Source organism: Terrapene carolina, unplaced genomic scaffold, assembly GCF_002925995.2.
Source record: "Terrapene carolina triunguis isolate 2854851 unplaced genomic scaffold, T_m_triunguis-2.0 Scaffold96, whole genome shotgun sequence".
NCBI lineage: Eukaryota > Metazoa > Chordata > Testudines > Emydidae > Terrapene > Terrapene triunguis.
The window spans coordinates 36312086-36338311 of NW_020664447.1; the positions used below are offsets into that span (position 1 = coordinate 36312086).

Here is a 26226-nt window from a genome sequence, read left to right on the forward strand (position 1 = left end):
CAAAACACAGGTTGCCAGAGGCAGCTGGCTAGTCAGCCAGAAGACAGATTTAATACCCCACTGAAAAGGAAGGGAAACAGCAAACCAGCGATGTGAAACTGGTGACTTGGGTAGGGGAAGTAAGAGAACCAATCCACCAGAGAACACCCCTGCATCTACTTAGTAGCTACCCCCAAGCATTAGCCCCCACCCCCTGTTGTAACCAAATAAAAATCACCATTACACATTTGTTTTCTAGGTAAATTTGGTATTGTTGTTGGGGGGAAGGCAGTCCTCTGATCTCTTAAATTCTAACACAGAAAACTGGTGGTCGTAGAACAGCAGTACCTTTCACTTGTCCTTCGAATGATTTAGAAACCTGGTAATTACAAAAAAGAAGATTGGTAGGAGCTTGTTGCTGGTCTTAGAGATGAAAAAGTCAAGCTGAGGTTCTGCTTCCTTCATTTGGTATGTCCAGGAGGAATGCTGTAGGCGGGGGGCAGCCTTGACAGAACTGGAGAGGAGAGAGAGGGGGAGATAAAAGAATAAAAACAGTTCCAGCCAAGGAACTTCACAGTATGGTTCCCCTCCAGTCCCATGCTCTCGTGCCCAAAAAGTCAACAGTTCTCTGTGGATCAAGGAGCACAGGGGGCCTTGGGAGGAGAATCCAGGTTAGCCACCACACTCGTCAGCACAATGCTATAGTTCAGCATCATTTTGCCAAGCAACAGTAGTGACAATCCTTCGAGAAGGATCAAGAGCTCGTCTTCTCATTAAAGCGGGTTTCCCCCAATGTTCTTGGGCGAAGAAAAGAAGGCGAAAGAAAGGTGCTGTAAGAGAGGAAATTAGAAAGAAATAGAAGAAACCCAGAGAGCGAGAAGGGAGCATGTTGGGCACAGCTTAGACCCGGGTATGCCTACAGGTTCGCGAGGTGCCTGAGGCTGAGGCAGCCACAGAAGTGGATGGGGACTCCTCATCTGTCGTGTCTTCCTGATCTTCCTTGTGGAGGCCGAGGTTGATGTGGCTCTGCAAGGCTGCTGGGGTCAGCCACTCCTTGGGGAGGCAACTTTGGAGGAAAGGGATGCACGAGCTGAAGTAGGCTAGGCGATTCACCCAACGGGGGATCTCCTTCCCACACAGGATCTGCAGAGCAAACAGAAAAGGAACATGGTTACCAACACCAAGGCATGTGTATCATGAGGCTGCTATGAAGACCACCACCTCCTCCTCCCCAGTCAGTCAATGGCCTGGATTCCTCAGTGCTCAGAAGATTCCTGTTTGATTACAGGGGCTATCTTTTGAGGTCACAGACAGCCTTAAACTCAAACAATGTAAGCTTCTTCTTGGGGTGCCTTAGGCAAACTCCCAAGTGACTGGCCAACCCAACCTGTCCCTCGATCAGCAGGTTTGGGGAAGGTGGGGAAAACTACTCCTGTCCTCTCTCTCTCCTCTGGCATTTTGAGACCTTGTTCTTATTTGGGGCTCATAGATCAGAAAGCCAGTCCTGTGGGTAGCTCTCAGAACACAGTTAATGCCATTTTCACTCTGTAATGCCAAAAGATTTGGACTGACATTGCCCTGAGCTTCATTAAGCTGACGTTTGGCCATAACCAGGTGAATAGATGATTGTGAGGAACTATTCTGTCTGCTCCCCACTTTCTGTAACATTGATGCAGTCAGGTTGATTAATCTACAAAGTAGATTTATGCCACAGCACCTTGAAGTTCTTTTCTTATTGTAACTCTTAGCCCCTCCTTTCTTCCTTAAAATAAACTACTGAAATAGGAAAAAGAAACAACCAAGAACAAATCCCATTATCTTGTGGGTCCTACACAGACCACATGCATGGCATGTGTACTGCCATGTTTTGTTTTGCTTTGCTAATAACCACACAAAATCTGACATGATGGCATGGGATGGCTCAGGGGATTGTTTTTGTGACACAGACCCTTTCTCCCTTAGGCCATGAGTCCAAATACATTTTTACTGAACAACATTAGCATGTGGAACTACTTTAAAGTTTAGAGATAAGTGTAGGAAACCCAGGGCATTGGTACTAAGCATCAGAGAAGTGAATAGAACCATATCCCTTGAGTAGCTCTTTTGCTGCCAAAATTACTTGTAAACACCCAAGTTATGTAGGAATCAGTAATGTTCTACATTTTCATTTTGGGGACAAATTCCTACCTCGGTGACTTCCTCATGGAGTCACCACTCCTCCCAAATTTCTAAACACCACTTCCAGATCTTTTCATGGACCATACCCTTACTACATGGGTTTAAGAATAGTTAACAGGAAAGGATCTGTAGCCCAGACTGATCCACAAATCACAGTTTGAGAACTATTGAATAAGACTTTGTCAGCAGGTCATTTTAGTTCCATCCAGGATCTTAAGAAAATTCATTTTTAAAATTATATTATATAAATTTAGCCCAACATTCACCTTTGAAAAGCAAATATTTTATCCATCTATCTCCTTGAAGCCTGACCAGTACCTCCAAACCTAGTACCATTGCCTCCATTTTTGGTTGCATTTCCCCTCAATCCCTTTTCCAGCCCCAGTAGCTCTGGTAACATACCGCCTCCTTGGAAAATGAATATATAAAATAAGGGGCCGTTTTTTAAAGTATGCATTTAATTCTGGGGAAAGGCGCTGGATCAAAGCTAAGAAGGAATCACAAAAATACCATTAGAACAATGAACATAGTAGTGGAGCTTCTGGAGAATTAGTGCTAGAAAAAGAGCAGCAGAAGGAAGGAGAGGTTGGAGTGGCTGTTTTGTTTGATTCCTTTCACTAAGCAGCTCAGAAAACTGTGACAATTGCTCCTGCCATTCCCTATGTGGCAATGATGCTGAAGGATTTTGCTTTTATTAGCTTTTTCACAGGGCAAATCAATGAAGCCAGGAGGAACTGTAAAACTTACTTAAGGACATGTGGGCATCAGGCCATCACTCACCAATTAGGGCAGTTTATGGAGCTTGAGGGCAATGATGACGCCTAAGATCACGTCTACACTAGAGGTGCTACAGTGGTACAGCTACAGCAGCTCTGTAGTGTAGATGCTTCCTACAGTGACAGAAGGGTGTCACGGGGCAATCCCTGGAAACTCTGCCCATTGTAGCTCCCCAGGCAGTATAATCAGTTAGAAACATTACACCAGGAGAACAACTCATCTACCCTGATGGCCAGACACGGTTTCCAGCAGTGTAACCTTTTCATGGGTGTCACACATGCCAGACAATGAGGCGTACTTTCCCCCTCCCCCCACCCCGAGAGGGGCATTCCCTTCTGTGGAGGGATGTGTACAAGTCCTTTTGAGACACAACAGGTAAACTGTCTTGGATCAGAAACACTGGTCTTGATTTCTAGATCAAAATAAACACCCATCATGCTTTCAAAAGGTACCTACTGGCTGCCCTAGGAAACTTAAAAGAGCTGTAGTGAATCCTCATCTGGATTCCTGTCAGGCTTTGCAGAGTCCCTGGGAGCAGGACAACTGTACTGAAATGTGGATGGAATAAGGAATGCTGTCTTTCCCAGTTTGTCTGAGGCTTTGAGAAGGCAGTTGAGGCTCCTAGCTGATTCTGCTAATTGGGACAGGGAGCCTTGTTACACTAAACAAGCCCTTTAAGTTGACTGTAAAGATGCTTATCCCCCCTTAGAAAATGAAGACAGGGAGCTACAAGGGCTGGACTGGGCTGCATCACACTGAACTCTGAAGAGGTAGCATGAGGCATCCATTTGAGGAAGAATACAGCTTGAGTAATACTAATGTACCTCTCAAATGTGCCTCGATTTAAGGAACATCACATGAAGGCCTTGTCTACACTACCAAGTTTTGTCACCAAAACTGCCATTTGTCAACCCAAACAGTGAGTGTGTACACACTGCGAGGCAACTTTTGCGAGGGAAAATGCCCGGTTTTGGTGACAAAATACATCCATACTCACAATAGATTTATGTCTTTTTCCCCTACATTTTTTTTTGGACAAAGTGCAAGTGTAGACACCATGCTTCATTTCATTGCTTTAATGGGCCTCCAGGAGGTGTCCCACAATGCCCATCCTGATTGCGTTGGTCAGCAGTTTGAACTCCACTGCCCTGCAGCCAGGTAACTAACCATCATAGAATCATAGAATATCAGGGTTGGAAGGGACCTTAGGAGGTCATCTAGTCCAACCCCCTGCTCAAAGCAAGACCAATCCCCAGACAAATTTTTGCCCCAGATCCCTAAATGGCCCCCTCAAGGATTGAACTCACAACCCTGGGTTTAGCAGGCCAATGCTCAAACCACTGAGCTATCCCTCCCTCAGAGAAGCCCTGGGAATTTTTGAAATTCCATTTCCTGTTGGCTCGGCATGGAGAGGTCTCATCGCATCTTCCCCAGTGACCATGGTGGGTTATTGCAGCAAATGCTCTCCCGTTTGAACCACTGCGGAGCTGTTGGATCTGCTCAGTATATGGGGACAGGAGGCTGTGCAGTCCCAGCTGCGCTTGAGCCATAGGAACTGGGATACCTACTGGCAGATTTATCGAGGCTTGTGCGAAAAGGGCTATGATCAGGACACGCTGCAGTGCAGAGCGAAGATTAAGGAGCTGAGGCAGGCATACCATAAGATGAGGGAGGCAAACCATTGTTGCTATCCTCAGTGGTGACCTCACCTCCATCGCCAAGAGCCCGTGGATACTTTGGAGGGCACGGAGATGGCAGAAAGAGGACCTAACCCAGAGGACGAAGTTATTGATGAAGAGGTGGAGTTAGATGAGGATGTGCAGCTCCCGGCGGAGTCGCCTGGTGGAGCAGGTAGCCAGGAATTGTTCTCCACTCCAGAGGTATCTAGTCAGTCTCAGCAGTTGCTCTCAGCAGTGAGCAAGAAGCAGGAGATGAGACTCCTGGCAAGTGGCTGTGGCTTATTTAGTGCGGAGGTGGGTTCAGGGCAAAGAAATGTGGGAGGCTGGCTGTGTTTCCCTGTGTAGCTAATCAATACGGCAGAACAGGGTGTTGATGCATGCTGAGATCTCACGGGAATCCTCCAGAGAGATCTCCAAGAAAGTTTCCTGGAGGTACTTAGTAATCCTCTGCTGAAGGTTCCCTGGCAGAGCAGCTTTGTTCCTTCCCTCATTGTAGGAAACTTTCCCATGCCATATGGAAATCACTTGTGTGGGGACAAAAGCGGCACATAGACGAGCAGCATAGGGAGCAGGGCGGAAGCCACAAGCATGGAGTAGATGTACCCTCATTTCCCTGCTTACCTTTAGCAGTGAGATGTCTGCTAGAATTACCCCGCATGTGGAAAAGTGTTGGAGAATTTTAGAATTTGTTCCCTAGAATGCTGCACCATGACCCTTGCAAAGAGTGTGTGCTCTTTTCCCCATGTGGAGCGGCCCTTCCTCCCCCCTGCCAACATTCGCCATGCTTTAGGTGTTCGCAGAGATGTGTGCCTGGCTAGGGTCAGTGAGAAAGTGATGACAATGTTGCAAAAGGTGTATTTAATTAAAATGTTTCAGTGCTGTGTGTACATTTAACAATCTTGCTTCTGTGCATTGTCCCCTGTGTTTCACCAGATGTGGCCTTCGGGAACACCCCACACACCCCTGCCAAGAGTCTGCACCAGATAAGAAAGCGCCCAAGACTCAGCAAAGAAGACATGTTCCGGGACATCCTGCAGTGCTCCAATGCAGAAAAAAGTGAACGCAAGGAGTGCTGGGAAGCCAAATAGCAGGACAGAAAAGAGAATCACGCGTTTGTTAAGAACGCTACTGAGCAAATGATTAAAGTAATGGAGGAGCAAACGCAGATGCTGAAGTCCTTAATAATGCAGCAGACTGAGCAGATCAGTGCTCGACCTCCACTGCAGCACATTCAGAACGCTTTTCCATGCCCCCCCAAACTCCTCCCCCACATTTCTTTCCACCTTCCGGGACTTCTCAGTTTCCTCTTCACTCCACCCCCTTGGACAACTTTCACAATGAAGCTGGACCTACACACAGTTGTGAAAGTCTGCCCTTCCCTGGTTCCTCCTTTCCCACCAAGCATCTGTGTGTTTGTGTGTGCTTTTTCTTGTGCAATAAAAGCAAACTTTTATAATGGTAAATCATCTCTTTTTTTTCTACAGGGTGAGATTGCAGACACTGCCAATACATGCACAGGCCTTTTAATCACTTTATTACAGGAATATAATGCCCCAAATGTCACCATTGCCCCCCTAGGAAAACTACATGTAATGTAACAAAGCAACTCACACAGAGATATACGTTACTGGTGGTCATTGTCAAAGTGCTGCCTCAAAGCCTCCCTGATTCGAATAGCTCCCCTCTGGGCTCCTCAGTCAGCCCTGGTATCTGGCTGCTCAAAATCAGTGGCCAAGGAGTCTGCCTCAGCACTCCACCCCTGAGCAAACCTTTCACCCTTAGCTTCACAGAGATTACGCAATGTACGGCACGCGGCTATGACCCTGGGAATATTATCCTCAGTGAGGTCCAACCTGCCATAAAGGCATCACCAGTGCACCTTTAATCTGCCAAAGGCACATTCAACTGTCATCCAGCACCTACTGAGCCTGTTGTTGAACTGCTCCTTATTGCTGTCCAGGTGTCCCGTGTAAGGTTTCATGAACCACGGTTGTAAGGGGTACACAGGGTCTCCAAGGATCACTATTGGGCATTTCAACCCCACCCCCCATAATCTTCTGGTTAGGAAAGAAAGTCCCCGCTTGCACTTTCTGTACAAGCTGGTGATCCTGAAGATGCATGCCTCACGCACCTTCCCAGACCACCCCATGTTGATGTCAGTAAAATGCCCACGGTGATCCACAAGCGCCTGCAACACCATGGAGAAGTACCCCTTCCTATTGATGTATTCCATCTCAAGGTGGTCTGGTGTCAAAATTGGAATGTGTGTGCCATCTATCGCCCCTCCACAGTTAGGGAAATCCATTTCTGCAAAGCCGTCCACTATTTCACGCACATTTCCCAGAGTCACGGTCCTTCATAGCAGGATGTGATTTATTGCCCTGCACACTTGCATTAACACAGCCCCAACGGTCGACTTCCCCATTCCAAATTGATTTGCAACTGACCGGTAGCAGTCTGGAGTTGCCAGCTTCCACACAGCAATTGCCACACGCTTCTCTACTGAGAAGGCAGCTCTCATTCTGATGTCCTTGTGCCACAGGTCTGGGGCCAGCTCCGCGCACAGTTCCAGGAAGGTGCTTTCCGCATCTGAAAGTTCTGTAGCCACTGCTCGTCATCCCACACCTGCATGACAATACGACCCCACCATTCAGTGCTTGTTTCATGAGCCCAAAAGCGACGATCTATCCTATGCACCTGCTCTGTGAATGCCAAAAGCTATCTAAAGTTGCTCCTATCCATATCGTGCAGAATGTCAAGCACCTGCGAGTCTTCCTCAGTTAGGAACTTCACAATTAACTGCACTGCCCTCCACGAGGTCTTCATGACAGTTAACAGAGCATAGGAGAGCAGTGCGGGATCCATCCCTTCTCACCAAGATGCCGGGGTGCACAGCAAAGAAGGGCTCCTGAAAAAAATGCCGCAAAAGAAAGCCAGAAGCCCATGGAGTTCTGGGACAGAAAGCAATGCATCACGGGACATTTAGCACTGTCCCAAGATGCACCGCAATCCACTCCATCATCCCACAAGACCTAGCGACAGAAGGATTGTGGGATAGGTACCCACAGTGCATTGCTCACATTGTCGATAATGGTGCCCCCACTGTGGACGCAATCTGCCGACAGAGGTAGCAAGTGTGAACATGAAATTGCGATTTTTATTATGTTGACTTTTGGGTGTCGACATCACTTTTGTCAACACAAATTGGTAGTGTAGACAGTGGCCATTTGAGAGGTACAGCTACTAGAGAAAAAGTCCCAAATACACATCCCAGGAACAGTTTTTCTTGTTCATACAAAACCCCTGTGACTTCTATCCATTCACTGCTGTTGGCCCTAGACCTTCCACAGCTTCTGTATTCAAGTCTGATCTATTCGTCTTGCCCCACTACATTTTGGTGCCATGGGGGCTCACACTGCTCCTACAGACAGAGATTCAACACTTTGGACTAGCAAGAGTAGGGATTGAGAGTCACTGCTTATCCCCATGTACATCCCTGATATTCCTGCATCTTCCACCATCTCCCTTATGGGTTAACGGCTCACACTAAAACCTGCACACTTCATGCATTGCCCCCATTTGAGGCAGAAAACTTCTGCAGCAGCTGTGTGTACTTACTGCCACTAGGGGGCATTTTACAGTAGAGAAGTTGGCTTTCCTTTACTAGAAGTTCTTCTGGGGGGGTTGGCTAAGAACTGCAAATGCCCCTGCTGCTGTCTGGGGAGCCAAGTGGAAACACAGTTCAGACATATAGAGCAGAAGCCAGAAGTGAAGGAGAGATGGGAACTGACAGCCTGGGATCTAGTTCTGGGGAGCTGTCAAGTCCACACCAGCGCTTCAGCTCACCAATCTACAAGTGATGCAGAAAACAGAGAGAGCCTCAGAGTCCCTGAAGTCAGGCCCATTTCCCATTCCCATCCTCCAATGTATCTGAGAGTTGAATTCATTTAAATGAAGGAAAATAGCAGAAATTTATAACATCCACCATATGTTTAAAGCACATGTTATTGCTGGCAGCCGCATCCTTTACTACTGCTGAAACTGACAGCTGGATAATCTGACCCACATATGCCAGAAATGCTACTTCACAGGCAATAGGAGAGTGACAAAAGGTGTGATAAAAAACATTTGGAATAATGCAACAGGAAACTATCGTCCCTAACTGGTGCTATTCAGCCAGCTGAATAGTTCCCTAAATATCACTGGTATTTAGGTTTAGCCCAATATCCCCAAATACCCCTGTGATATTTGGGATACCTAGAAATGTACTGGGGACCTAAACATGAGAATGGGGGATAAGGAGGGAGCACGGTTAGCAGGAAGGTGAAAGAAGAGCCACAAGAATGATTAAAGGATTAGAAAACCTGCTTTTTAGTGATAGACTCAAGATACTCAATCTATTTAGCTTAACAAAGAGAAGGTTAAGCGGTGAGTCTATTACAGTCCATAAGTGCCTACATGAGAAACAAATATTTAATAAAGGGATCTTCAGTCTAGCAAAGAAGGTATAATATGATCCAATGGCTGGAAGCTGAAGCCAGACAAATTAAGCCTGGAAATACATTTTGAACAGTGAGGGTGATTAACTATTGGAACAACTTATCGAGGTTCCTGGTGGATTCTCCATCACTGGCAAATTTTAAATCAAGACTGGAAGTGTTTCTAAAAGCTTGGCTCTAGGAATTATTGTGGGGAAGTTCTATGGCCTGTGTTATACAGGAGGGCAGACTAGATGATCACAATGGTCCCTTCTGGCCTTGGAATCCATGAATCAGTGGCAAATAACAGACCACAGGATCTTCTGCTAAATTACTGATCAAAGCTTCATAGACTGAGAGAACATAGTAGAGGGATAAAACTGACTTCACTGGAGTCACCTAGCTGAGATCTAATGCCATGGACCACATTTTTGAACAATAATCTCACCTACCTAAAGTTAAGTTCTCTTTTAGTGACTACAGGGAACATCAGCCTCAGCAAGATTACTATAGCATGTCAGTGGACCCTTCAATGGAAAAAATAAGTCTCTGGTCCTTTCCCCTGCAGCGATATAACAAAGTGAAACCTGATGGCTAGAGAGGCTTGTTAACGAAAAAGAGAACTTCACCAGTGCAAGGGGAAGTTCTATCCTGGAAATCCCAGGAGGAATGTCTCCCTCATCTACTCTCCTCCCATCCTATCCCCTCTCACCTTACACCCCCTCCCCTCCAATTTTCATATGCTTCTCACTCTGCAGACCTCTGAGGTCTGCAGGAAGGGAGTCCTTGTCCTGCAAACCTTAGGACACCTGCAGAGGGATGGGACTGCAGACAACAGGAGGCCTGAGCCTTTTCAGACCCTGACAGACTTACGTTGGCTTGTTGGAGGCCTGAAAAACTCTCTAGACTCACTTGAGGCAGGCACATCTCAGCAGTTTGGGTGTGTATTACCTTTCAAGAATGAGAGCTTTTAAGAACAACACCGTACAATCCTCACACATTATAAAATGCAGAGTGAAGGTTACACTTCTCAAACACGACCCCCAAACCATCTTAACTCTGTCTCCATACCTGGGCCCTACAAAATCAGAAACTCCTACTTCTTAATCCAAGCACTACAGAATTTCCTTTTATCGGTGACCACAAAGACTAGAAAGCCTCAACATTAAGCATATAATTGTTGTGCTGCTTCACAACCTTTAGGATCATACTTAGAACGCACACAGAATTTTAAAAAATTCTGATTAGACAAATAACACAGTGAAGGCAATCATTTCCCACACCTCATTAAGGGCCTGATCCAAAGCCTCATGAAGTCAATGTGAGTCTTCCCAAGGGCTTTGGCTCAGACTCTAAGGGCAGAATCCGGAGAGGAGCTGAAGGTATTCAGTACATTGTAGATGGCGCTCATCAAGCCCTCAGAACCAGGCCCTGTGATTCAATGTGGCAACCAGTTCTACCGATGCCAGGAAACACAGGTTAGCAGGTCTCCTTTTACAAACGTCATGTGCCCAGATTATGCTATTGTGCAAACGTCGTGTGAAAAGAGAAAGAGTTACTGTGTTGACAACGCAGCACAATTAGCATTTGGGCATTCATGGTTTAAATTTTAGAATCAATGCTCTGTGGTGCGTGCTTTTAATGCTCTGCATGCAAAGGAGGGAAGATGGCAGCCTGGCATCTCTATGAAGGCAGAGTTACGGGAGCCTGGGTACCTTGTGGAGAAGTGCAACTTGAATTCCTCATTTCCTGGTTGTCTAACATGAGGTTTATTTGTTTCAAATAACATTCCTGAAAGGTAACATGTACTCAAGCATGAAACCATAACTTGAGATGTAGTGAAAAACAATTTCACATAAGAACTGCCATAATGGATCAGACTAATGTCCATCTAGCCCAGTATCCTGTCTCTGACAGCGGCCAAACCCAGAGCTTCAGGGGAAGTGTATAGATAGGGCAATTTTTGAGAGATCCATCTTCCCCTCAGCTTCTGGCAGAGGTTTAGGGTTACCCCAAGCACACAGTTACGTCCCTGATTATCTTAGCTAATACCCATTGGTGGACCTATCCTCCATGAACTTATCTAGCTCCTTTCTGAACTCAGTTATACTTTTGGCCTTCACAACATCCCCTGGCAAGGAGTTCTATAGGTCAATTGTGCACTGTGTGGAAAAAATATTTCCTTTTGTTTCTACAATAGTACCTCAGAGTTATGAATACCTTGGGAATGGAAGTTGTTTGTAACTCTGAAATGTTTGTTACTGAACAAAACGTTTTGGTTGTTGTTTCAAAAGTTTACAACTGAACATTGACTTAATACAGCTTTGAAACTTTACAACAGAAGAAAAATGCTGCTTTTGACCCTCTTAATTTAAATGAAACAAGCACAGAAACAGTTTCCTTGCCTTGTCAAATCTTTTTTTTAAAACTTTCCCTTTTATTTTTTTAGTAGTTTACATTTAACACAGTACTGAACTGTATTTGCCTTTTTTTTTTTTTTTTTTGGTCTCTGCTGCTGCCTGATTGCATTGTTCCGGTTCCAAATGAGGTGTGTGGTTGACCAGTCAGTTTGAACTCTGGTGTTTGTAATCTGAGGTTCTACTGTATTAAACCTGCTGATTATTTTTTGTTTGTTTGTGGGGAAAGCAAATAAAACTTCTCTATTAACTTTTTCCATCTCATTTATTATTTTCTCTCTCTCTATCATATTTTCTCTTTCTAAACTGAACAGCCCTAACCTTTTGAGTCTCTCAACATGTGGAAGCTGTTCCATACCCTGGATCATCTTTGTTGCCCTTCTCTGAACCTTTTCCAGTTCCATTATATCCTTTTAGATATGAGGTGACCAGAACCAGACACACTACACCATGGATTTATATTGTGGCACATGAGGTTTTTGGTCTTATTTTCTCTCTCTTTCTAAATAGCTCCTAACATTTTGTTAGCCTTTTTGACCACTGCTGCGCATTGAACTGACATTTTCAGAGACGTATTCATGACATCTCCAAGATCTCTTTCCTGAGTGATAACAGCTAATTTAGAGCTTATCGTTATATATTTGTATTTTTTCCAAAGTACATAACTTTGCACTTATCAATGGTGAATTTCATCATTTTGTTGCCCAGTCACCCAGTTTTGTGATATCCCTCTGCAACTCTTCACAGTCAGCTTTGGACTTAACTATCTTGAATAATTTTGAATATGCAAGCGTTGCCATTTCACTTTTCCAGATCATTAAATAATACGTTGAACAGTACAGGTTCCGGTACAGACCCTTGGAGGACCTTGCTGTTTACCTCCCTCCATTGTGAAAACTGACCATTTACTTCTGCCCTTTGTTTCCTTTTAACTAGTTACTGGTCCATGAGAAGACCTTCCCCGTTATCCCATGACTGCTTAGTTTCCTTAAAAGCCTTAGTAAAGTTTTCATGTTGGAATTAATTGTAGACTAAATTTGTTTTATAGTTACTGTGTAAAAACTTGAACTTTCACCCCAGGGAGTGTAACTAGCCTGCAGAGATCAACAAAATAGACTGAGTGGCAACATGCCATAAAGCTCGGGCCAGACTGCATTCAGTGTGCATGCAGTAAAGAAGCAGTACTGTGAATGGCCTTCATCTCACAGTGTAGAGAACAGCTGAGACTAGTAAATGAGGATGACTGGACTCAGGAGTTCGGTTGTTTTCAGGGAATTGGTATCCTAAGGCCAGCGGGGAAAGGGGTGAGAAGCTTTAAAATCAGTTCAAGCAGGGCTGTCCAGGATGCCCAGATTCCCCCGTGCAATCACTTTCTGGTCCACCCTAGGTACGAGATGGTCACTCATGGAGATTCTCCCTGGAATCCCAGTCACTTTCCTCATGTAAAGTGAAACAAGCCTCTGCACTGTCACAATGAACCTGGAAAGGAGGTTGCAAAAGAGAAAGAGCAGGAAGAAATGATGGGTCTGCCAAACCATCACTCATACTCCCTCTGCCCACTTGCAGGAAACATGGCAGTGGCATCTCCATGTCCCTGTACTAGAGGATATAGCTACATGTACATAGGAATCCATGAGCAGAGAAGTTATGAGAGCAGAAAAAAAAACAGGGTCAAATGAAACAGCTGGCTTCTAGGGCTGTGGGTGATGAAGTGCTATTTCAGCCCAGCCAACCAGGACTCCAGTTGAGATACTCAAAGGCTGAGAGTCTGGACTATATGCCATCTTGATGAACAAAACAAGTCAAATCCACCAATGGTATCAAGCTGTTCAGCTGTAAACCAAGCCTGCCCTATGATGATGTTCCCCTGTGTGAAACTCATTGAGACTAGGATTTTAAGTACAGCAAGCAGCTGCAGGATGACAAGATCGGTAACAAGTGGCCTAATAGCAGAAGGTCCTCTAGGGAAGACGGAGTATAATTAAGACTGGGACTACTGGTGACACTTAGAATTAAGGTTATCATACCAAATGGATGAACGACTGTAATTCACTCAAGCTATTGCAAGGGCACACAGAGGAGTTCTTCTTTCCCAGCAGGTGTTCCTGCCAGGCCAGCGGCTCAGAACAGCCACAACTCAGAGATTCACCCCTTGGAGTGTGGATTCCATGCTGAACATGTCTTCTAGGCCAATCCCATTGTGTGTTGTGATGAGCTCACCACCAGCCTCTTCCCTAAAGGGTTGACTCTGACACTCCAGTTTTTCTTTTCCCAGCTGCTTTTCTCTAACAACTATACAGAAGCAATAGGTTGGTGGAGTGGCGGGAGGCAGGGAAAGATCAGAGGTAGAATCCAGCAGCTCTTAGGAGTGAGGGGGGATTTGCTCCCAAACCAGACTCCCAATCCTCCAAAAACTAACGGCCACACCTAGGTAATTTGCTTACCCTTCTGACACGTCTTACTTATCAACTGGCTTCTGTTATAAGTCAGCTGGGCAGAATTTGATTTTTTTATACATGTAATTTCAGTGGATAATGTCAATGTTTATTTTTAAGCATTTTCTTTTATTTTTATGGTTTTAAATTTTCACAGTTGTGGGAAATTATGGGGGGTCCAGACAATAGAGGGTCAGGCAATAATTATTTAATGAATGTAGTTATTGAGATTAAAAAAGTTTAAGCTTTACAGCCATTGAAATAGAAATTGTCAACGTCACATGTCAAAATATACAATGTAAATATCCTTAAATCAAACTCTTAGAACTCAAGCAACATTTTTCTTACTTTGCCCATCTGTAAATTTCAATCATCATCAATGGAAATATTTTTGTGCCTGTGTTTATGGTAAAATTGACATTTACTGATACAAAGCTAGTCCTACCAAGCTTAGTTATAAGGATTAGGTTTTGTCCTTGCCATCTAGAGCTGTGCAAAAGAGGAATATGTTTTCATGCCATTGCACACACAAAAATGTCACGCTGCTCAGTAGCGTAGCTGGGGGGGAGCAGGGGGAGCGGCCGCTACCCTGAGCACTCACTCGGCACTTCCCAGCACGTCCGGGTCTTTGGGCTCCGCTGCGTGCATCTTGCGGTGGCGGCTCCTGCTCCCCCCGCCCTCGCTTTGTGGCAGCCGGGTGACGCTCCTCCCTGTGCCCGCTGGGGGGCGCCTACTACCTTGCGGCTCCAGCGCGGGTTTCCCACAGGCAGCTCCGGGTCTTCGGCAGCAATTCGGTGGCGGGCACTTCAGTCACTCCTGGTCTTCGGCGGCAATTCGGCGGTGGGTAATTCGGCGCAGCAGGTTCTTCGGCAAGATTTGCGTTTTTCTTTTTTTTTTCTTTTTTCTTCTTCGCTGCTTCGCAGCGCGTGGCGTGTTTTTTCCTGTGTTCGCTCCCCCTGCTCTTAGAACCTGGCTATGCCACTGATGCTGCTATGACCAGGAAAGTTCAGGCCAGATCCTGAGTTGGTGTAAATTGGCATAGCTCCTCTGACTACAGTGGGATTATGCCAATTTATGCCAGTTGAGAACATGTGCCTTTATTTTAATAGGATACCTGCAAATTTCATATCATTTGCTTGACAATAGGACCACTTTAAAATGGAAATGTGAAATTTAAGGGGTTTCTGTTCTTAATTCAAATTTCTTACCCACAAGTGCGGATAGACGGGGACCGAGGCTGGACCAAGAGTGAGCACAGGCAATTATAAGCACAGCCATACTGGGTCAGACCAATGGTCCATCTAGCCCAGTATCCTGCCTCTGATAGTGGCCAGTACCAGAGCTTCAGGAGGAGTGTACAGAACAGGGCCATTTTGGAAAGATCTACCCGTCTTCCCCTACCAGCTTCTGGCACTCAGAGGTTTAGTGTTGCCCCAAACATGGGCTTACATCCCTAACCATCTTGGCTAACAGCCATTGATGGACCTATCCTCCATGAACTTATCTAATTCTTTTTTGAACTCAGTTACATTTTTGGCCATCACAACATCCCCTGGCAACACGTTCCACAGGTTAATGGTGCATTGTGTGAAAAAGTACTTCATTTTGTTTGTATTAAACCCGCTGCCTGTTAATTTCATTGGATGACTCCTGGGTTTTGTATTGTGGAAAAGGGCAAATAAAACTACTCTATTCACTTTTTCCACATCATTCACGCTTTTACATACCTCTGTCATATCCCCTCCCCCCTTAATCATCTCTTTTGTAAGAGGTCTGCTACTAGGGTCCTTGATTTCAAAAGGGCAAATTTAAAAAAATTAAAGGAATTAGTTAGGGAAGTGGACTAGACTGAAGAACTCAAGGATCTGAATGTGGAGGAGGCTTGGAATTACTTTAAGTCAAAGTTGAGGAAACTATCAGAACCCTGCATCCCAAGCAAGGGGAAAAAATTGTAGAGAAGGGTTCCAGACCAAACTGGATGAACAAGTATCTCAAATAGGGTATCATGAGAAAGCAGAAAGCCTTTAAGGAATAGAAGAAAGGATGCATCAGCAAGGAAAGCTACCTCTTGGAGGTCAGAAAGTGTAGGGGAAAAGTGAGAAATGCCAAAAGCCAAGCAGAGTTGGACCTTACAAAGGAAATTAAAACCAATAGTAAAAGGTTCCTTAGCCATCTAAGTAAAAATAAAACAAGGAAAGAAGAAGTGGGACCGCTAAGCACTGAGGATGGGGTGGAGATTAAAGATAATGTAGGCATGGCAAAACACCTAAATGAATATTTTGCCTGTTTTTAATAAGGGTCATGAGGAGCTTGGGGGCATTGGCAGCGTGACTAATGGGAACGAGGTTATGGAAGCAGAAATCATCACATCTGAGTTGGAAGCCAAACTCAAACATCTTAATGGAACCAGATCAGGGAGCCCAGATAATCTCCTTCCAAGAATATTAAAGGTACTGGCACATGAAATTGCCACCCCAATAACAAAAGATTTTTAATGAATGTGTAAATTTGGGGGGAGGTCATACCCTATGACTGGAGAATTGAAAATATAGTACCTATATTTAAGAAAGGAAAAAATAGTGACTGGGAAACTACAGACCCATGAGTTTGATCCCAATTGCAAGCAAGGATTTAGAACAAATTTTGAAAGACAGAATAATTAAATCCATAAAGGTAAATGGTAATTGGGATAAAATACAATAGGCTTTTACAAAAAGTAGATTGTGGCAGACTAACATAATCTCTTTGAGAAGATAACCAATTTTCTAGACAAAGGAAATGCAGTAGATCGAATCTACCTTGATTTCAGGAAGGCATTTGATGCAGTTCCACATGGGAAAATATTAGTTAAATTGGAAAAAATGAGGATTAATATGAGAATTGAAAGGTGGGTAAGGATCTGGTTAAAGGAGAGATTACAAAGGGTCATACTGAAAGGTGAACGGTCAGCCTGGAGGGAGGTTACGAGTGGAGTTCCTCAAGGATCAGTCTTGGGACTGGTCATATTTAACACTTTCATTAATGACCTTGGCACATAAAAGTGGCTGTGTGCTAATATAATTTGCAGATAACACAACATTGGGAGGTATTGCTAATACAGAGGAGAACCAGAATATCATACAAGAAGATTTGGATGACCTTGAAAACTGTAGTAAAAGAGCTAGGAAGAAATTTAACGGTGCAAAGTGCAGGTCATACACTTAGGGATTAGCTATAAGACTTTTTGCTATAAACTGGAGATGTATCAGTTAGAAGCAACAGAGGGGGAGAAAGATCTGGGTGTATTGGTTGATCACAGGATGACTATGAGCTGCCAATGTGATGTTGCCATGAAAAAGGCTAATGCAATCATGGGATACATCAGGCAAGGTATTTTTAGAAGAGATAGGGAAGTGTTAGTACCATTATCCAAGGCACTGGTGAGACCTCATCTGGAATTCTGTGTGCAATTCATGTTTAGGAAAGATAATTTCAAACTGGAACAGGTGCAGAGAAAGGCTTTTAGGATGATTAGAGGTATGGAGAACCTACTTTACAAGAGAAGACTTAACGGTCTTAGCTTGTTTAGCCTAACAAAACGAAGGCTGAGGGGAGATATGGTTGCTCTCTAGAAATACATCAGAGGGAAAAACACCAGGAAGGGAGAGGAGTTATTTAAGTTAAGGGCCAAAACTGACATGAACAAATGTATATAAACTGTCCATCCGTAAGTTTGGGCTTGAAATTAGACAAAGGTTTCTAACCATCAGAGGAGTGAAGTTCTGGAAAAACCTTCCAAGGGGAGAAGTGGGGACAAAATAATTAACTTATTTTAAGACTGAGTTTAATAAATGTATGGAGGGGATGGCATGATGAGATTGCATACAGTGGCATATGGCCCATCCACAACTGCTATTAGCAAATATCCCCAATGGCAAGAGATGGGACACTAGATGGGGAGGGTTCCAAGTTACTACAGAGAATGTTTTCCCAGGTGTCTGGCTGGTTGGTCTTGCCCACATGCTCAGGGTCTAACTGCTCATCATATTTGAGGTCGGGGAGGAATTTTCTCTCAGGTCAGATTGGCAGAGATGCTGGTGGAGTTTCAACTTCCCCTGCACCATGGGGCACGAGTCACTTGCTGGTTTGAACTAGAGTAAACGGTGGATTCTCTGTAACTTGAAGTATTTAAATCAAGATTTGAGGACTTCAGTAACTCAGCCAGAGGTTATGGGCCTATTACAGGAGTGGGTGGGTGAGTTTTTGTGGCCTGTGATGTGCAGGTCTGACCAGGTGATCATCTGGCCTTCATGTCTATGACTAAATTGAACAGCTCTAATCTTTTTAGTCTCTCCTTATATGTCAGCTGATCCATACCCTTAATCATCTTTGTTGCCCTCTCTGAACCATTTATCTGTTAATCATTTTCATTGAGCTGAGAGAATCACTCAGTGCAGCCAAGAGTGGAAAGGTTACTGATGAAAGAATAATCTCTTAGACTTTTATATAGCATCTTTCATCCCAAGGAATCCTAAAATGCTTCATAAACTTAAACTGATGTAGAAGCTATTCCTAGAAATCTGCTCATTTCACTGCCTTAATGTAGCCAAACCTGAAATAAAACAGCTGCTGTATTCAACAGCAAAACTACACAACCTTATGGCAGGAAATAAAGAAAAATCACCTCCAATTGAAACTGCAGGAGGAATTTATGGATACAGAATGTCATTATTAATGAGCTTCTATGGAATTCTGTAAATCATCGTGGTACTTAAACTAAGAAAAAATATACAGCCCCTGCCCCCAGCTAGTCACATTCAAAGCCCCCTGAAGTCAGTTGGAGTTTTTCCATTCACTTCAGTGGATATTGGACCAGGAACGAAACAAGCAAACACTTGCTAATGTTCTTTGTTTCTCTGTTATTTCTTCCTGCTGCCCATCCCTCCTCCTAACTGTCTCTGCCCCCTGCCAACCATTAACCAGAATAGCTCATATGTGTTTGCTGAACAAAATGCCATTCCCACAAATACATCCCATGGGCCTCATCTTTGGAGAACAAACCAACAGTAATTACCAGCTGAAGAAATCTTGGATACTATTTGACTGGGATATGCTCAAGTTCAGCTTCCAAAAGCAGCTGCATCTTCAAAATCGGACACCGATGCATTCAGCTTTGGAGTCGAATTATTCATTGACAGCTAAAAAGCGGCTTTCTTGTTTGACCATTCCTTGATGCAGCAGATCTGCCTTGCTGACAATCAAACAATTTTTAAGGAAATCAGAACACTAGGGTACGTTTGTTGCACACATCAGCAGGTTTGCCTTGGTTTAGAAAGGAAATACAGATCGCAAAAGGCCAATTAGTATGCTCCAGCCATCCGCTCCTCAGCACAGCTCTACCCTCCACCTGACAATAGAACAAATTGCCCCATCTCAACATGGCTCCAACTGCCCATATGAAGGATGATCCATTTACCCACCACACTGAAAGCAAAAAACATAACTCCACCTGTCCACATAACAAGTATCTTAAGACTCCTTAACCCCCACTCCACCATGGCTTCAATTACACAGGGCACAAACCTGTCCAGCATGATTCTATCAACCAATGACAGACCTACACCCCCCTCCCCGCCACACACCACCACCTATCAATAGAGAGACCTTTGCCCAGAATGATGGGGTGGGGTGGGGGACAAAATCTTGTATCCTGTCTGGATATGGCTCCACCTGCAAATCTTGTAGCATCAGAAATCGCCAGATACTTCCCAGAGACAAGGTCATTGAGAGAATATATTTTATTGGTCCAATCTCTGTTGGGGAGAGAGACATGCTTTCCAGCTACACAGAGGAAACCTGCACAACACTTTGTAAAGATGACCCTGGGAGCTTAAATTCATAACTTTGCTAGACACTAAAAATCATGATCTTAATACAGACACAATGTATGGTTTATTAGAACACTCTGTAACCCCTTTCTGTGTTATGATTACATGGGTGTTAACAGGCCACTTCACCTTAAATGGTCCCTTAGAACAGGGGCGGGCAAACTTTTTGGCCTGAGGGCCACATTGGGTTTCTGAAATTGTATGGAGGGCTGGTTAGGGGAGGCTGTGCCTCCCCAAACAGCCAGGCGTGGCCCGGCCCCTGCCCCCATCCGATCCCCCCTTCTTCTCCCCCCCTGGGACTCCTGCCCCATCCACCCCTCCCCGTTCCCTGATGGCCCCCCAGGACCCCTGCCCCATCCACCCACCCCCCGCTCCCTGTCCCCTGACTGCCCCCCGCCGCCCCATCCAACCCCTCCTCTCCTTCCTGACTGCTCCCCCGAGACCCCTTCCCCCATTCAACCCCCCTTTTCTCTGCCCTCTGACTGCCCTGACCCCTATCCACAGCCCCGCCCCCTGACCACACCCCCTAACTCCCCTGCCCTCTATCTAACCCTCCCTTCTCCCTGCCCTCTTACCGCACTGCCTGGAGCACCGGTGAATGGTGGCACTACAGCTGCGCCGCCCAGAGCACCAGGACAGACAGCCGTGCCGCCCGGCTGGAGCCAGCCATGCCACCACGCAGCACAGAGCACCAGGTCATGCCGTGGCTCTGCAGCTGCGCTGCCCCAGGAGCTCACAGCCCCGCTGTCCAGAGAATTGCGCCAGCGGCTCAGTAAGCTGAGGCTGCATGGGAGGGGGAACAGCAGGGGAGGGGCCGGGAGCTAGCTTCCCGGGCCAGGAGCTCAGGGGCTGGGCAGGAGGGTCCCACGGGCCGGATGTGGCCCACGGGCCGCAGTTTGCCCACCTCTGCCTTAGAATATGTGATAACTACTTATGCTAAACTATCTGTTCAACCTTGTACTTAGCTGTGACGCTCTGAGTACCTTTCCCCGACCTGAAGAAGAGTTCTGTGTAGCTCAAAAGCTTGTTTCTCTCACCAACAGAAGTTGGTCCAATAAAAGATATTACCTCATCCACATTGTTTCTCACATATCCTGGGACTGACATGGCTACAACAACACTGCATACAGATACCTCCCACTAAGATTCCATTTGCATGGTTTCATCAGGTGTGCCTGCCCAAGCCAGCTCCATCTGCCCCCATAATCTTGATAATCTTAACATGGTGCCAGCCACTAGCACCCTGTCCACTAGGCTGCTAGTTTAGCTCCCACATGCTAACACTCACACTAGCCCTCAGGTTGCAATACCCCGCATAATCCCTCATTCAGACTCCATCTGACACAATTTTAGCAATTTCAAAATAAGCATTACTGAGGATGACAATCCCAAAGAATTTGGGGTTTGGATGTTTACAAAAGTTCAGAGAACCCAACTGCCTTTGTGAGTTTCTGGGCTAACCCTCATAGCAGGATGCTCTGAGTGAAGTGATGCTGAATCTGTTGAACCAGAACTCACAAAAGATTTCTAGCTACAAAGCTCAGTGGTAACTGGTTCTAATAAGCTTGGAATCTCACAGTTCAGCCCTAGTAAGGACATTGAAGTATTTTATTGCAGATTGAACTAAACCAGCTCAGGGGTTTAGGAGCCTCTCTCTTTTTCTTCTGGCAGCCAACTAAGGCTATGTAATAAAAAATATATATACTTTGCCCCTTAAAGCGCCTGTCATCAGAGGATCTGATGCACTTTGCAGATCTTAATTAGGCCTCACACTATGCCCATGAAAGAGGGAAGTATTATTGTCACCATTTTACAGATGAGAAAACGGAGACAGAGAAGTTTAGCAAATTTGTCCATTGTCAGACAGTGAGTCAGTGGCAGAGACAATGGAACACAGGAATCCTAACTCACAATCTCACGTTCTAACTGCTGACCTCATACGCACTCTCCTTCCATTCCTGTTGGTGTTGGTAGCTGCCAGCAAGCATGTCTTTCATCCGTGGGCAATCACAGACCTAGCTGGGGCTGATAAGTGTGCTAGCCTCCCCTCATTCTGACTAAATAGGAGAAGCAATTAAGTTCCTTTATGGAGTAAGACAGATAAAACAAAAGAAGCTACCACCCAAAGGCTGGCAGATAAGCAGCCAAGCTTTTGAATGCTTCTCTAAATCAGACCTCTGAACTCTAGGTATTGGCTCATTACCAATTAATAGTGAGCATCCAAAGTCTGTATGAGCCAGTAGCTATGGCCCCAAGCATGTCTGAGCAGCGTTGGTCTTGTGACATTATGAGAACTGCCTAGTAGAACACAAGCTTCTTCAGTCACCTTCCTTTTATTCTCCCCAAGGAGACACTCCTCACCCATGAAATTTTCATCATCTCAACCCTTTTTTTTTTCTAAAGTAATTATTGCCACTACTCTTAGTCCCAGAGCTTTGGTCACCAAAGTGGGCACCATGTTCGCCATCCCTAGAACCAGCTCCATATACGTACCCATGACCCACCAGCCAAAGTATCTTTCTAAATTCCCTCTCCATGATCCTGTCCAACTCCAGAGCCATCAGGCATCAGCAGAGAACTAATTCCTCAGTACCATTCCCCACTGCCCATTTAGGAAACTGCTCTTTGGCTCCACTTCCTGAGCCAATTTGGGTGTGAGGAAGGTGTGATCACATGATGAAGAATTTCAGATAGGGAGGGGAGGATTAACACTGCCCATAGACTGGCGAGAGGTGGCCAAGGTATACGTGTGTGTGTGTCATAGATATGCAAAGGTGGGAAGATCTTGTTATAGATGGGGAAGGAAATGGATGCTTTCCACATCCCCACACTACTTTTCCATTTGGCCAATTTTGAAACAAAGCAAAGCAGCTCTTTGGTCTACTGGTTCCTAGATTTCCAAATAAATCCAGCTGAGACAGAAGAGGGAGCATTTGGAAACTTTCAGTGGAGCATACTGGAATTTTTGCTAAGGATAGAATCAGGAAGTGCAACACCACTGAAGTCTGTGAAGGTGCATGAATTTGTCCCAACACATTCAGATAATCAGTTCAAGGTGCTAATCCAAACCAAACTTCTGAACCTTGCCAGGTTCCACTTGATCATTCCACTAGCCCACACAGTGATGATGCTGGACAGATGGGGAACCTACTGGCTTGTGAGTGGAGGAATAAAGAAGGAAAAAGGCAGCAGCAGGTGCAAAAGGAGGAAAAAAACAAGGCTGGTAAGAAGGGAATGGGTCACTGAGATGATACTGCTTCCTACAAGTGATTTCTACCAATCAAATCTAAACAGATAGTCTTAGAAATATAGAGACTTTGAAAAAATAATCGCATGGGAGTTTGAACCTAATGTGCTAACTTCAGGATCAGTTTCAGTCTCTTTAAATAGTCTCTCTAGTGTGACAGACCCAGACCAGTGGGGTACAGGAGTCTGGTAGAGGGCAAATATACTGGTCACTGGATGAGTAGTTTTCTGTTCCCTGAGTGACCAGAGCAGGGGCTGCACTAGAGTAATCAGGAACCTGCTAGAACTAGTTAAGGCAGGCAGGCTAATTAGGACACCTGGAGTCAATTAAGAAGAAGCTTCTAGAATCAATTAAGGCAGGCTAATCAGGGCACCTGGGTTTTAAAAAGGAGCTCACTTCAGTTTGTGGTGCGAGTGTGAGGAGCTGGGAGCAAGAGGCGCAAGGAGCTGAGAATGGGAGGGTGTGCTGCTGGAGGACTGAGGCGCACAGGTGTTATCAGACACCAGGAGGAAGGTCCTGTGGTGAGAATAAGGAAGGTGTTTGGAGGAGGCCATAGGGAAGTAGCCCAGGGAATTGTAGCTGTCATGCGGCTGTTACAGGAGGCACTATAGACAGCTGCAGTCCACAGGGCCCTGGGCTGGAACCCGGAGTAGAGGGCTGGCCCGGGTTCCCCCCCAAACCTCCCAATTGACCTGGACTGTGAGTTCTTCCAGAGGGAAAGGTCTCTGGGCTGTTCCTCAACCCACATGGTGAATCTTTGAGGCAAGAAAATCCGCCAATAAGCGCAGGACCCACCAAGCTAGAGGAGGAACTTTGTCACACTAGGTTTAAAAAAATATATATGATATGATAATTTAGGTGATTTGGGATGCTTAACTCTCACCTCAGCATCCCAGAGAGCTCTTTCAGAACAAAAACAACGAGGAGTCCTTGTGGCACCTTAAGATTAACAAATTTGTTAGTCTCTAAGGTGCCATAAGGACTCCTCGTTGTTTTTGCTGATACAGACTAACATGACTACCACTCTGAAACCTTTCAGAACAAGTTTTTCAACCATGCAGCTGAATTCCGCTATCATTGATTTAAGCAGAATTATTGCCCATTCACACAGGCATATGTGAGCAGTGTTTGGCCCAATAGCTGTCAGGGATTCTCTGTCTGTGCCCCGGGAAACCTGACCTGGTTGGATTGACTGATTCAGCCTTTTTCTACTTGCCCCCATTATTTAAAAAAAAGCAGCAGCAGGAGGGTTTCACAGCAACTGTAAGACAGATAAATAACTCCAGGCGGGGAGGCTGCTACAAGATGAAGAAGGTTGTGACCTTTTCTGTGGCACTTCAGATAAATTACGCATACAAATCAGAAAGAAAATCATTCCCCTTTCAAGAGCAGGGAGCAAAGAACCAATAAATGAACCGACCACTGGCCTTTGTCACTGCAGCCCTGCAGTGTACTTCCAATATGAATGCCCTTTAAGATTAAAACCAGTTTGTGGTTCTCAATCCAGTACCTAATTATAGGGACATCAGCTTGAGGATGCATCATCAAAAGGGACAGTTTGGAGCAGTCATGCATGATCTGTCATAAGGATCACAGAGCACACTTTTGTACAGTTTAAGACTTGCCTCTGCCCTAGAAGAATTTGAAAGGGAACCAGGTTATTCTTGCACATTCACATCTGAAAATCCCTGCTGGAGGCTGCCACATTCACTAATTTCCCACTCCCTTCCCAGATGAACCATTAAGGTACCAATAGGGGCAGCTAGATAAGATCTGGGTTGCAGCTAGAATCATTTAGATGCCTAATATGTGGGTGCAGGCCAGCAGTTAGACATCTAAATGACATCAACTGCATCCACAACTATTTGCATCCACAAACAATGGTGGGCATGAAAAGGCAAGGCAAGCCAAGCTGAGGCCTTGTTAAAAGTAAATCTGTCCTACTGTAATAAGAGAGAGGTTGAAATCAACGCATATACCCCCTTTTCCCCTCAACTATCAAGTGTTTCCAAAACTCAGCTATCAACTGGATCCAAATCTGAATGTTGTAGCTCAAATTCCTGTCTCAGATTGTAATTGGGCTTCTGTCTGAGGGAGCTCAATCAATCAGCTGAGCCCGAAGAATGGGTGTTTTATTAAGATTGGACTCAGAACCTAACCCATTCCCCATGGGGAGAACAGAGCTCCTACTCCTTTCTGTCCTCTTTCTGTGGCAACATGACCTCTGTCTGCTTAACGTGCCGTGGAGTCTGCCTTCAGACCACATGACCAGATGGTAGCCTCCAAACTTCCAGCCAATCATCTGTATGGACACTAATTAACAGGGCCACAACCAAATGAGAAAATTAAGAAGGCCAAACACAGTCAGCTAGCACACGGCTGTCCATCTGACCCTTGAGGCCCACCAGACGTATTTGTGAAAAATTAAATGTTAACTCTTACATTGCCAACTGGCTTTTGGGCTGTCTCAGCTCAGTCCTTCTGGATGAGAGAGTTCTTTCCCTAGCTTCATGGTGCCACCCCTGATTTTGTCTGCACTGAGAGCACCACAGGCTGTGATCTCATCAAATATCCCAAGTAGCAGTGGCCTGACAGATAGTAATAATAATCGTAGTAGAAGCAGGAGTAATACCTAGATCTTATCTAGCAGTTCCAATAAGTAGATCTCAAAGTGCCAGTATCGTTATTCCCATTTTATACATGTGGAAACTGAGGCATAGAGCAGTGACGAGACTTCCCTAAGGTCACCCAACAAGTCAGCAGCAGCACCAGGAATAGAACCCAGGTCTCCAGAAGCCCAGTCCAATGCACTATCCACTAGGCCACACTACCGCCAAGGAATGCCAGCGTGCTGTAGGAAGTGGCATTGATGATTCAGTAGGTAGCACTCTTGCTTCCATGTCAGAAGTGAGTCAATGCCAAGCATGGTGTAAGGGCACAGTAGTCTTGAAAGTGCCATCTCTTGGATGAGAGGTAGCAAGAGAGGTCCTGACCACATGTACTCACTTGAGCCCCCTGGGGATTTTTTGCATGGAGCTGTATGTTCAACCTGGTGTCCCTAATCAACTCCCAGTCTGAGCAAGTAATTACATTCTGCTGACCTAAATCCCCACCTCAATTTTTTTCTTGGTGTAGTGAGGCGGTGTGGCTCCCCTCCGCCCCGGAGAGG

At 45.3% G+C, this 26226-nt stretch overlaps 1 protein-coding gene across 1 annotated transcript in view; it reads right to left on the reverse strand.

Moving 5' to 3' along the window:
• Positions 1–402: 402 nt before the first annotated feature.
• The window catches only part of LOC112119921 (deubiquitinase DESI2-like), a 78959-nt gene continuing 53135 nt past the window's right edge, over positions 403–26226 (reverse strand). Inside the window, exon 5 of the mRNA XM_024218812.3 lies at positions 403–1122. Coding sequence (XP_024074580.1) covers positions 880–1122 — 243 coding nt within the window. The 3' untranslated portion in view covers positions 403–879. The remainder of the gene's footprint in view (positions 1123–26226) is intronic.